The following is a 14,028-nucleotide window of genomic DNA, read 5'->3' on the forward strand; positions in this document are numbered from 1 at the left end:
TAACAAACTGGGGTTCCTGAATGGGGGACACTTCCCTCACTCTCCATTTTCCCTTTTTCGGATGGACTGCTTAAGGACAAGTCTCTTTTTTGGTTTTAATATATATTTCTGCAGAGCATTTGATCATAGTTTTTGTTTTTGTTTTTTTTCTGATGTAGGGTATTTTTGAACTAGGAAGTTGGAAGGTTCCTCTTTGCTGCTTGTCAAATTTGACAGTAAAAAAACAAAAATTGCTGTGATGAACCTGGATTATCATCTTTGATGTGTCAACTGGTATCCTATTGCTGTCTTACACATGCATAAATTCCCTGGTGCATGCGGTTGTATTTTGCGGGCTGATATGTAACATCTGTATTCAGTTGAAAATTATGAAAGTGGAACTGTTCATGTGATTCCATGACACACTGTGCACTGATTGCATGGCAGTGCATCAATGTGTAATGTTCATTTGCTTGTGCAATGTGTCAGTTCTGTAATGAGACTGCAAAGTGCAGTTGAGGCAGAACACTCTGAGTGTAAAATTAACACTCTTTGATAGGGGTTTCTAGGTTCTAAAGCTCAGGTAAGGGGACATGCTTTCCCCACTAAAGATCATACATTCCCTGTGGCAACGGTGGGCATCATTCAGCTTTCTAAATGCTGCTATAGGGCAGGGGTGGATAACTAGGTAAGTGCCAGGGGCAATCTCCCCCCCAGACCCTACCCCGACTTAAGTCCAAATGCTTTCATTTTCCTCTGCAGCCCCTCTCAAAATGGTGACAGGAAGTTACATTACAAGATGACTTGGCATCATTTTGAGAGAGACTGAAAAGAAAACAGACATGTGGAAAAGAGATTCCCCCTCAACATTAGAAGGAACTTCCTGACAGTAAGGGCTGTTTGACAATGGAACAAACTCCCTTGAAGTGTAGTGGAGTCTCCTTCCTTAGAGGTCTTCAAACAGAGGCTGGATGGCCATCTGTTGGGGGTGCTTTGATTGTGATTTCCTGCATGGCAGAATGGGGTTGAACTGGATGGCCCTTGTGGCCTCTTCCAACTCTACGGTTCTATGATTCTATGATTCTATGTGATGTGGGACAGGATCCTGGTGTGCTTGTGGGGATGGAGTGAGGATATTTTTGTATGCTCTCATGAATGGGGGAGAAACTTCCTTCATTGTTTGGGAGCAAGCATTCACCCCAAATCACAACACTTTTAAAAATAAATGAATTTTCAGGGTCTTTGGGGAACTGATGCTTCAGGGCCCACAGAAGAGTGTTGCAAGGCACTATGCCCAACCCTGCTGAAGGGCAACTCCCAGACATCCTATCCAGCATAGGTAGTGGTGAGGAATTTTGGTGGTAGTTGCATGATTTCTAACCCTCTTCCTAATGATAATCTATTCGAGGAAGGTGGAAAATCCAGAAGCTTGGCAGTTTCTCAATAGTTAAACAAAAGGGATGCAGTGGCTTAGTGGTTAGGATGCCAGTTTCCTGCTTGTTTCCTGCTGCTCCAGAGACTAGAACATGGAACAATGTATCACATAATGTGATATGCTCCAAGAGTATGTTGATCGGAAGACCGGAAGGTTGGCAGTTTCTCAATAGTCTAAACCAAAGGGATGCAGTGGCTTAGTGGTTAAGATGCCAGTTCTGATTATCAGAACTGGAAGGTTGGTAGTTCGAGACCCAGGTGCTGTATGACTGGTCCCAGTAAGAGCTGTTCAACAGTGGGACACACTTCCTCGGAGTGGAGTCTCCTTCCTTGGAGGTCTTTAAACAGAGGCTGGATGGCCATCTGTCAGGGATGCTTTGATTGAGATTTCCTGCATGGCAGAATGAGGTTGGACTGGATGGCCCTTGTGGTCTCTTTCAACTCTGTTTCTTGAATGTCCTAAATTTTACAGTGCCTTGTCCTGCTTTGTGGTTATGACATCTGGTCCCTTGTCAAGAACTAGTTGACACACTTCAAAATCCAGTTTAGGGCTATTGACTGTAAGCCCCTCTGTCTTGTCTGGATTCTGCTTCAATTTGTTTTTCCTCCTCCATCTTATTGCTTCCTCTAAGCATTCATGCAGAGGAGACACACTACCCATACCTGAGACTGTATTTGAAGGCATAGAGAAATATATTTGGTGATGATGTCTTCCATGGTTTCAGCACTGGGGATAGAATGACACCTTGTGGTATGCCCTATAACAGCTCCTTTTTCTGAGGAGCATCTATCCCCAGGCACCACTATCTGGAACTAGTCTGAGAGCACAGTGCCTCTGATTTCCAAATCTTCCAGGTGTTCTGGAAGGATACCATAGTTGATAGCATTGGATGCTTCTGAGAGGTCCCAAACAGGGACACATTTCCACTGTCAATGCTCAAATGAAGATCATTCACTAAAGCAACTGTAGCAATCTCAACTCTTTCCTGCTCTGAAGCCAAATAGAAATGGGTCTAGATATCATTTCATCCAAGACTGTCTCAAGTTGGGAGGCAACTGCTTGCCGAGAAAAGGGATATTTGATAGTGCTCTGTAGCTAAGTCCAGTGGGTGCAGGGAGAGCTTTTTAAAGAAGTGGTTGTACCACTGCTTCTTTTAAACAAGCTGGGATGTTTCCCTCCTTCAGAGATGTTAATAGAATCATAGAATCATCGAGTTGGAAGAGACCGCATGGGCCATCCAGTCCAACCCCTTTCTGCCATGCAGGAAATCCAGTCAAAGCATCCCCGACAGATGGCCATCTAGCCTCTGCTTAAAGACCTCCAAGGAAGGAGACTCCACTACACTCCGAGCAAGGAGTGTGTTCCACTGTCGAACAGCCCTTACTGTCAGGAAGTTCTTCCTAATGTTGAAGTGGAATCTCTTTTCCTGTGGCTTGCATCCATTGTTCCAGGTCCTGTTCTCTGGAGCAGCAGAAAACAAGCTTGCCCCCTCCTCAATATGACATCCCTTCAAATATTTAAACAGGGCTATCATATCACCTCTTAACCTTCTCTTCTCCAGGCTAAACATCCCCAGCTCCCTGAGTCGTTCCTCACAGGGCAAGGTTTCCAGACCCTTCACCATTTTAGTCGCCTCTTCTGGACACGCTCCAGTTTCTCAATATCCTTTTTGAATTGTGGTGCCCAGAACTGGACACAATATTCCAGGTGAGGCCTGACTAGAGCAGAATACAGTGGCACTATTACTTCTCTTGATCTAGACACTATACTTTTATTGATGCAGCCTAAAATTACATTGGCCTTTTTAGCTGCCGCATCGCACTGTTGACTCATGTTCAACTTGTGGTCTACTTAGACTCCCAGATCCCTTTCACATGTACTTTCATTCAGCCAGGTGTCCAGCACCCTATATCTGTGCATTTCATTTTTCTGCCCGAAGTGCAGTACCTTACATTTCTCTGTGTTGAATTTCATTTTGTTAGCTTTGGCCCAGCTTTCTATTCAGATCATTTTGAATGTTGATCCTGTCCTCTGGAGTATTAGCTATTCCTCCTAATTTGGTGTCATCTGCAAATTTGATATGTATGCTCCCAATTCTGTCATCCAGGTCATTGATAAAGATGTTGAATAACACTGGGCCCAGGACAGAGCCCTGTGGGACCTCGCTGTATATTGCAATTGTGTGAATTAAGCAACCTTCTAGAATCTGCTGCTGAAATGCAGGAGCCTACCACCATGCTAAAGGGCAAGTATGGTCTCATGTGTCCATCAACTGGGTTGATGGGAGACACAAGAGTGAAGATCTGGTGGGAAAGGAGAATTGGAGAAAATCTGCTTCTGTCCCTGTAGCCAGCTGCAAAGTAATTACATCATCCACTGAGATCTTCAGAGGCTTCTGGAGGAGGCTTTCATATAATAATTTTGCATCTGGCTACAGGGTCATAGCTGGATACTTATCAGGTTCAAGGAATGAATAACATTGTCCAAATTCCTCCTTCTGAACTAGAACATTTCAGATCTGATACTGGCCCATACCTCAAAGGGTATTACTTTGGTTCTAATAGAAAAAATATATGGCATTTCTTTTATGGTCTTTGTCTAAGACCCCTTAAGCCAATCAGAAGTGTAGTCTCCATCTGTACTGGCTCTCCTCCAAGAACACTTTAAACAGATAAGCAAAGCATCTTTAGCATGATGCAGACCTGTCCCACTGACACCTACATCCTCCCTTATCAGTATGCAAAGGGATCTTGTAGCACCTTTTGAGACTAACTGAAGACAACGTGAGAATGAGCTTTCACACTTCAGTCCCTTTGCATAGTAATGTTCCAGACTAACACATCTGTCTTTGAATTTCCCCCTTATGTGATTGTACTATCTTTGCCTGGCAATAAGTTGGCCTGCTTCAAAACATGCCTTGATCCCATCTGGGAGAGGCGGGAAAATATTTTTAAAATTATTTTTATTAAAACCTAACATGTATTTTGGGCCCTTTCGTTAACTTAAAAAAGACATCACTGTGGCATGTCGTTTGCAGTATAGCCAATACTACCAATGCTATAATCATTATATACAGTTTGTCATCCCACCCAACAAGCATGCAGGTTTGCAATGCTGCAGGCCTGACACCTAGCATTTCTTACAAAAGCTACATCTTTGGACAACACCAATAATTCCAGTCCTCACAAATAATTTTCTAGCTGATAGTCCAAAGACACACTCAGCAGGAGAAAAGGGTCAAGTGTAAGAGGCACAACCATTCCTGGTCACCAGGAGGCAGCAGAAAACACTTTAGACTAGCCAAGGAGATTGTGACACTTTATTGGAAAGAAAAAACAACACTGAAGCCACACTGGTAAACATTTGGCTGCTCTTGCAGCAACCACATGTTTAAAGGCCTTTTTTTTTGTTTTACATTTTACAAGTACATTTGAAGCTGGAAGCTAGTGAAATAATGGAGCCTCTGGGCCAGATCCAAGTTGTCATACTTACAGTATACCAATTGCAGTAAATTTAAAATCAATGGACTTGAATCTGCATTAATATGTCGGCTTTAACTATGGCGAAGTCTGGATTCAAACCTATATTCCTCTCTCACTGATCTGCATGCATTGATCACTGCTCTCTTATGTTCTTTACTGACAATTTGCAATATATATATTCTGAAGCAGTAACTGTTCATGTGCAAATTCAGCTAGTGCAGTTATTTTATTAGAGGAAAGACTTTGAAAGGCATTAAAATAAAGTCTGACACTTAGATTTTGCGTAGAAAGACATACCAGGCTCCAATAGTTGCTTCCCATGATTAAATCCCATTAAAAACAACAGAAGCCTCAAACCACTAGCCATGTTGGTGGCACTGTAGTCTAATGAAGTACAAATGTGAAGTTTCCAGAAACGGCTACAGCAGAACCCTGTTTGGGTTGGGTCAGTATAAAAAACATAGCCTCCGTGTCCACTGCCTCTCCATCTTTCCCAACTGTTCAGGAACATGGAGAAATGGAGCAAGAAGAAAAGGGGGAATGGCACCATGGTTTCCAAACTTCCAGGTGTGTTGGATTTCAACTCCCTAAAAACCCCAACCAGCTTGACCAACAATCAGGAATTCTGGGAGCTGGAATCCAAAACTAACAGTTTAGGAACCAATGTATTAGCAGATGCAAGGAACAAGATGGCTTATCATTGTCCCCAATCCGATAGCCCCAATGTCACATCATCAAGATGCTGATCTTCAAGATCCCAGCCCAGGTTTAATCAACAGACAATGATTTTAACATGCCTTCTAACCCATCACTATGGAAGTTAATGGTGAAGTCCTCTTTGGAACCATGTTATGGCTCACCAAGAGTTGTCCCCCAGCAGTCCAGTCATACTGTTGTCTCCACAGCTCTGCAGACTACCCAGATCAAGACAGATGGTGCAATTATATTGAGACATTTTCCCATCACTTCTACATCAGCTAGGAGGTGAGAGAATGACTTGGGGTTCCTGGCTCAAATCCAATTCTGTCCTTTTGTTCTCGATTCCTCTAGAGTTGCCCCACTTAGTACAGTCAGTTTCACCTCAGTGACTTGTCTGCTGTTTTGTCTAGCAGCCAAGGTAAGCTTTGGGCAAAACACAATCTATTAGTCTCACTCTCCTGATGCAAAGGCAGCCTGCTGGAGACAGCAGCACTGTGCAATAATTTTTAAAACATTTTTAAAGGGTTTATTAAAAAGAATCTGAAATCTAAAATATCTCAGGAGCGTGCGGTTTCGTCATGACCGCTTGCTTCTCCACAGGATAAAATCAACTTGATTATGTGTAGAACATTCAGCTGGATTCAGAAGAGCAACATCATTACAGCATCTTCCAGTAATTGCTTGTCTTTGGGATTCCAGCAACAATCTCTGATTCAATTCCACAGTGGTCCTCTCCACGGAGGATTCTGAAGAAACCTAGGAGAAGATGAAAGGAACACCATGACAATGTTTCCCCAAGTTGGGAGATCAAACAAACAAGCATTTATACTCAAATGTCGTAAACTACGAGAACTTGAAAATCTACTTTTGAATTAATCTGCTGTTGTCCCACTTTCCCAGCTATATTTACAATGTCCCAGTTTCTCTCTCCTCCTCCTATTTTCCCCTTTTGTCCTCAGCTTACTTCAGTTGATGTAAACTGAGTTTAAAGTGCAAAAGTAGGGAAGGGTAGAATCTTTCCTATTCCAGGAGACTCAGGCAAAAAGAAACTGCAACTAATAACTAGCATCCCTCTAGATGTTATTGGATGGCAACTCTCATCATCCTTCACCATAGACTATGGTGGATAGGGTGGATTTAAGGTGCAGTCCAGCAACAAACTTGCCCAACCTGGCCTCAGTGCCATCACATTATGGCCTCCATGCTGCTCAGAACTGACTCGTCTCTTACCATTTTCGCCCCAGTCTGTGTTCCAGGAATTGGCTGCCAGCCAGTATGGTGTGCCATTGTCGACTCCCCAGCCCAGAATCCGGATGGCATGGCCGCCAACCTCTTCTCCAGAAACATGTTGATAGACACCTGCCAAGAAGAAACAAGGAGGAATGAAAGGGAAAAAATCCTCAGCTTTCCAAATGCAAGCACTAGAATGCTCTAAGTGAGATTACCATTCAAACTGACCGGTAATATGTTCAGATGGGATGCCAGGAGTATACTGCATAATTATAGCACTTTGGTGCTACTTTAACCACCATAATAATAGTAATATTAATAGATTTATTTCTAGCCCGCCCAATCACGAAGAATCCGGGCGGGTTACAACAATAAAATACAACAAATTACAACAGAGTTAAAAAATCAAACCCTATCTTATGGAAACTTGGGATATGTAGTTTCATGAGGTAGTTGGAATTCCCTGTTACGATGCTCCCCTGCATTTCAAGGGAGTGATCCAGACACAATGGTTCCCAACCTTTCATCTGCTTCAGCAGACTTTAGGTCTCATAATTCCTGACTGTTGGCTAGGTTGTCAGAGGCTTCTGGGAGCTGAAGTCCAAAATAATTGGAAGATCAAAGGCTGGGAACCACTGAGTAGACGAATCCACATGCTCCTCACAAGGATTTCATAGGTTGAAGCCATGGCAGTTAAAAAGGTATCACAATTAATTGTGCAGTGTGGATACACTCCAGGAGGCAATTCAGTTCTCTGTATTACTTAACTAGGCCTGGCCCATCCATGATGCTCAAAAGGCTAATATAAAACTTAATTGCTTGGGACATACGTTGAAGTAAGGAATGACTTTAGAAATAAAATTTACTTTCTTCAAACAGATGTACCATGCCTCAGCCAAATGCACTGTGGAACCCCCATCCCATTCATTTGGGGAGGAAAAATTTTTTTAGTCTACAACTCCAATACAGCCTTCCTGGAGGAATCTGGAAGCTGTGGTCCAAAAGCTAAATTTTACAATTACAGAAGAGAAAAGCTGTTAGCAAACACATGAACTTGTTACAAAGTTGGGGGGGGAAACAACAGGTTTTAACCCCCCCCCCATCAAATCAGTTTTTTTGGGGGGAAGGTGTTAATGTGTAGGACTACGCCAATATAGGGCAAATCAGAAAATTAAGTAGCACAGTGCGGTTCAGATGTTATAGTTTCCAGCTTAAATAAGTGTTCTTTAAAACATGCTCTTTTAAAGCAAGTCGTTTTGGTTGAGAACTTATGTTTATTGACTGATGTACTTCTGAATGGCATTTCTTTCACTATACAATAAAGTTGTTGAAAAGCAACTGACACTGGGTTTTGGTCTAACAATGAACAACTGCCAATAGATTATATAGTTTTTTGTGGATTTTTCGGGCTATAGATTATTCAAACAGTCATTGTTCCAGTAAGAGGACCGGAAATATACTTGTCCCTCCACATACTCTGGGGTTAGGGGCACAGGATCTCCATGAATGTGGAAAAACTGCAAATAGCAAAAACACTAGGTTTTTACCTGACAGAACACCTCTCAAGGAATCTGTCGGTCCTCCAGTGCAATTCTTTGGTCAACATCTGCCAGACATTGATCACAGAATTGTGCTGGAGGAGCTACAAATGCTTAGTGGAGTGTTATCTATAGGAATCTCTAGGTCCTTCAGTGCAACTTTTGGTTAAAGCTGACCACAGAGTTGCACTAGAGGACCTAGATATTCCTACAGAGAACATATTAATAAAATCCATGAATAATCAAAACTGCAAAAAATCAAAACCATAAATGTGGAGAGACGAGTGTAATCAATTGAAGTCATTTGGTTTAAACTAGCCAAACCTGACTTGCTAGAAACAAAAGGACATTTTGCATGGAAAAACAACTGAGGACTGTGACTGAAGGATGTCAGTCAGACCAGCATCTGATAAAGTCACCTTGCTCAGTCTATGCTGGTTTGTTCTGGCCAGTGCCTGGACAGAAGGTCTCTTGGAAATGTCACATACTCCACCTTCCCCAAGGAAGAGGGAAATGACTGTTTTCAGGTCCTTCAGGGTTCCCTGCCTCCATGATTTTACTTTGGAAATTGACTTGGGGCAGGGCACTTCCATTCCCAGAACTTTTTTCAAGCAACTGCAATAGCAAGTATATTTCTATGCAGCTTATCAGTGCACTTAAGCATTCCCTAAGTGGTTTACAATGTGTATGCAAATTGCCCCCAACAATCTGGGTACTCATTTTAGGAAACTATGGAAGGATGCAAGGCTGAGTGGCACCTAGAGCCCTTGAACTCACAACCTTGTGGCTGTGAATGGCTGCATTTAACCACTGCACTACCAAAGCTCCTAGTGCAAGCATTGCACTAACCCAAATTCATTATTTTTCTATTATCCCTTCCCCAAACCCTCTCTGTCCAAATCCATTAGAGCCCATACCCAGAAGCAATGTAGTATTTAAGAAGACCACAAACACTATGGAAAGCTAATTTCTTAAAATTATAAAAATGAAAGAATCCACAAGGGTCATCTACTCCAACCCCCTCAAAGTTTAGTTACTATCACGTTTTTGATTTTGGTAATTTTGATAAGCTTGTTTTTATCTTCTGCATGACATCCTTTCAGATATTTGAAGATGGCTACCATAAAATCCGTCAGTTCTTTCTCTAGAATTAACATAACCATATGCCTCAACCATTCCTCATAGGCTTCAGCTTTCAAACCTTTAGCTATCTTGGCATGCATCCACACTGCGGAAATGAAGCAGCTTGACAATACTTTAATTATGATGGCACCCTTCTGTAGAATCCTGAGCTTTGTAGTTTGTTGAGTTATTCAGCTTGGTTTGTCAGAGAAGCTCTGGTGCTTCACCAAACTATAAACCCAGGCTTCTGTAGGATATGTCAGGACAGTTAAAGTGGTGTTACACTGTTTTATTTCTACAGTGTAATTACACCCATAATCACCCTCATCTGGACATATTCCAACGTGTCAATGCTTTCCTTATACTACGGTGCTCTGAACTAGACACAGTACTGCTTGTGATGTCTGATCAAAACAGAACTGTGTGGGACTATGATGTCCCTTGATCTGGGTGCTATATTCATGTAGATACAACTGAAAAATGTATTCTCAATTTTTGCAAAAAAATCACACTACCCTGGCCGCATCCTATGTCCTTCATGGACATTCTTGTGCCACTTTAATATGGACTACTTTTTAAAAATCCAGAACACACACAAACACAAAACCTGGCATACCTGACTTGTACAAGAGGAAGTCAGAGTACACAACAAAGGCTCCTTCCACTGGTCCGTTCTTGTAGATTTCAGCCATTATCTCCTTCTCGCTGCGAGGGACACCATATGAGGTAACGCCTAGAAAGATGGAAGGAAAAAAAAATAAAATCAGAAAGCATTAAGCAGTTGCACTTCCTACCTGTATGCCTATTACAAGCTTTCCTTACCATAGTGCTTGTCCTCTGGGTACGAAGGCGTGTAGCCAGCTTCACACTTTTTGACACATTCTGGGGTTTCACCACCTTCACCGCTGCAGGGAGGCCGTGTGCCATTGGTGTGGTGCTCACAAGGTGGGATGGAATATGGCCTGCAGCCTGTCAGAGAGAAACCAGAATGGTACATTCAGAAAGCAGCTTACCTCCTGTACCCAATAGCAATAGCAAGTACATTTCTACACTGCTTATCAGTGCACTTAAGTACTCCCTAAGCAGTTTACAAAGTGTAAGTTAATTGCCCCCAACAAGCTGGGTACTCGTTTTTGCAACCTCGGAAGGCTGAGTTGACCCTGAGCCCTAACTGGTACTGAACTCACAACTTTCTGGTTTGTGAGTGGCTGCAGTAGACGCATTTAACCACTGTGCCACCAGGCACCCAGAGAAAATCTACTGTATATACTCCACTATAAGTCAACCTAATGTATAAGTTGAGGACAGGTTTTGGGGCCAAAATTATGGATTTCAACACAACCCATGGATAAGTTCTTAGGGTAATGTAACAAAATTAGCGTGGCATAGTGGTTTGCCAGAGTCTCCAGCTTCCCCTGAGGATTGTCATAAGTCGGAAATGACTTGAGGGCACACAACAACAACAGAAAACAAAGGCTGTGAAGAAAAAATGTCCTTAGTGGGAGTACAAACAATTATGCCTGCTGGAATTTTCTACGTTCTTTGGCATTGTTATGCCAATTACAGCTGCTGGAATTTTGTAAATGCCAAAGAACTTACATAATTCCAGGAGGCAAAAGTGTTTGGGGTCACACTAAAGACTGGATGGATGAGAGACCAGAGCTTTTAGGACAGATTACACTCTTGTGTATCACCAGGGGATGGTTCTTTTTAAAGTAAGTTAAAGTACAGTGCTACACTGACCTGTGGTTAAGTTGATTTAACCACAGATTGGGGGGGGGGTGTCAATTTTTTGACTAAAATGTCTTATACATGAGTGTATACAGTATACATTCTACTATCACAATGTAAAGCTACAGAAGCTCATTTCAGTTCCATGACTTCTGGCTCAAGATGCATTTTTGGTAAGGAACAGCAGCTCCAAGGAGTATCACAGTAGGGGATGAAGTAGTGAGTTAAGAAAACAGTGTTCCAAGGAAAGCCCCCTTTTTTGCCAAAGTTTGGGGAGGTTTCTTTTTTCTTTTCTTTCTTTCTTTCTTTTTTTTTGGACTCCAGCTTTCAGAATTCTCCAGCCAACATGGACACTTTTTTCAAAATAGACACCTGACATCACTTTCAGTCACCATTTTGGGAAGGGCTTGGATGAAGATATAAGATATTGGGAGTACTATTGTGGGTTGGGAGCATCAGGGGGACATGAAAGGGAAAACTGCTCCTTGGCTCAACCACCCCAAGTTTAGAGATTTCTAATGGCTGATCAAATCAGGCCATGAGGTGCCAATGGGCCATGTGTCTTGACATGCCTTGGGCAAGCAGCCAACTGGATAGCCACAGTGATGAAACTGGGCAAGGAAAACAAACTACAAGCTGCTGTCTAAATCATTCAAATAGCATACCATGACCTTCCCAGAGATATTGTGGGAAGAAAGGAGACTCACCCACATGAGAATCATAAAGCCCACCAGACACCAAGCCTTTCTCAGTCCAGTACTTCCATGCTCCAGAAGGATAGCCCCCATTACACCTGCAAGGAAGGAAGGATTAAGTTTAGCTGTCAAGAGGTTGCATGGGAAAATTATTTATCTGAAATGTTTGACACCAAAGGTATTCTGGATATTTTTGGATTTTGGAATACCTGCATTTGCATAAGTGTATATAATGAGGTATTTTGGAGATGAGACCCAAGTCTAAACACAAAATTCATTGATATACAATCAGCCTTCTGTATTCACGGATTTTTTATCCATGGATTCAAGCATTCATGGCTTAAAAATGTTTATACATATATATGTTAATATATGTTTAATATATATATATATATATATATATATATATATATATATATATATAAATTCCAATAAGCAAAGCTTGATTTTGCCATTTTGTAAACAGACCATTTCACTACTCCGTTGTATTTAATAGGACTTGAGCATTCAGAGATTTTGGTATCCATGGAGGGTCCTGAAACCAAACCTTAGCAGATACCAAGTACCCACTATACACCTTCTGCACATAGCCTGAAGATAATTTTATACAATGTTTTAAAAATAATTTTGTGCAAGGAACAAAATTTGTGTACATTGATCCACTAGAAAGCAAAGGTGTCCCTACCTCAGTTAACCATTAATAAGGTTTTGGCTTTTGGAATATTTCATATTTCAGAATTCTGGATATGATAGAAACATAGCCATCCAAAAGCAAGAAATAAGAATCACATAGCACAATTATCACAAATCCTTTTTCAAAAAAGACCAATGGCCCACAGTACCCAAAGGCATACTGAAACAAAACAAAAAAAGAGATGAACTCTCCAGCGATTAATCCCGAATGGGGAAACCTCTCCAGCAACAGTTGCCTGCATTTCTAAAGGAACAAGGATAACAAAGCAACTCACCCCACTCCACATTCAAAGCCGCAGCAAGAGAGAAGGTCTTCTGCAGAGATCTCCACGTTCACTTTGCCATTGGTATGGACACAAACCCGGTCAGACATGGCTTCCACAGCACCAAATGCCTGCAGGTGGCAATTCACAGAGTTATCTTCTAGTATGCTCAGATCCAGCCTGATAGTTATATTAATAATGTTATATTACATTATATGTTTATTTTATTTTATTATTTATATTTAACCTAAGACATCTCTGTATCACCTCCAAGTTCACCAGGTCTCCCGAGATGAGGAAATAAAAATAATTTAAACGGATACAAAGATTTTTTTTTTTGAAAAGCACATTAAAATACTCTTTAAAAACAGTCCTAAAATACAATTTTAAAACTAAGTTGGAAAAACACTGTTTGTTTAAACTAGTTTATTTGGTTCAAACCGGTTCTTTTGAATTAATGTATAGGATTACACCAATAAGTAACAAAATGTAGCACAGATGTTATGGCCACTAGGCTGAGAGCATTTCTTGGCCAAGGTGGGAATCGAACCCTGGTCTCCAGAATCACAGTCCAACACTCAAACCACTACACAACACTGGAACTCTCACATACATACATACATACATGAAAAGAGAGTATATATGTTGTAGATCTTATTGTATTACATACTTCCAACTTCCTACCTAGTTGGTTGGAACTTTCTAATTTTCCAGGTTTTCTGTTAATTTTCATATTCCTTTATATACATGCTTTCTCTCACAATTCTTAACTTTCTTGTCTTCCCTTGCTTTTCAATGAATTTCTCCCCCCCTCCCAGTCTCAAATTGCTCTCATTTCCCTGTTCTGTTTTGGATGTTCTTTATTCAGATTCTACATTAATGAGGCGTATATATTTCTTTCTCCAGTATTTTAAAACCAGTTTCCATTCTTCATCAGTCTGGTTATGTTGATTTATTGTTCAGTACAGCTATTAGTCTAGCTAGATCCATCATTTCTTTACAGTCTTCTATTGTTGGTGTCTCCTTTGTGTTCCATTTTTGTACAAATAGAGCCGAAACTTTTGGCAGAGGTGGCTCTCATGACAGCGTGGCACAGTGACTCTGCTTTGGGTTTTTGTCTGAACTTTAGAAGAGCTATCCAAGGTGTTAAACCTATTTTGT

At 41.4% G+C, this 14,028-nt stretch overlaps 1 protein-coding gene across 1 annotated transcript in view; it reads right to left on the minus strand.

The window, feature by feature from the left end:
- Positions 1–4,719: 4,719 nt before the first annotated feature.
- Positions 4,720–14,028, minus strand: part of CTSB (cathepsin B) — a 34,108-nt gene continuing 24,799 nt past the window's right edge. Inside the window, exons 5-10 of the mRNA XM_089528812.1 lie at positions 12,880–12,998; positions 11,924–12,009; positions 10,308–10,454; positions 10,102–10,218; positions 6,826–6,954; positions 4,720–6,351 (exon numbers count right to left, since the gene is read on the minus strand). Coding sequence (XP_089384938.1) covers positions 6,254–6,351; positions 6,826–6,954; positions 10,102–10,218; positions 10,308–10,454; positions 11,924–12,009; positions 12,880–12,998 — 696 coding nt within the window. The 3' untranslated portion in view covers positions 4,720–6,253. The remainder of the gene's footprint in view (positions 6,352–6,825; positions 6,955–10,101; positions 10,219–10,307; positions 10,455–11,923; positions 12,010–12,879; positions 12,999–14,028) is intronic.

The sequence above is a fragment of the Sceloporus occidentalis genome, unplaced genomic scaffold (assembly GCF_023333645.1).
Source record: "Sceloporus occidentalis isolate IW3139 unplaced genomic scaffold, rSceOcc1.0.p SCAF_6, whole genome shotgun sequence".
Lineage (NCBI taxonomy): Eukaryota > Metazoa > Chordata > Lepidosauria > Squamata > Phrynosomatidae > Sceloporus > Sceloporus occidentalis.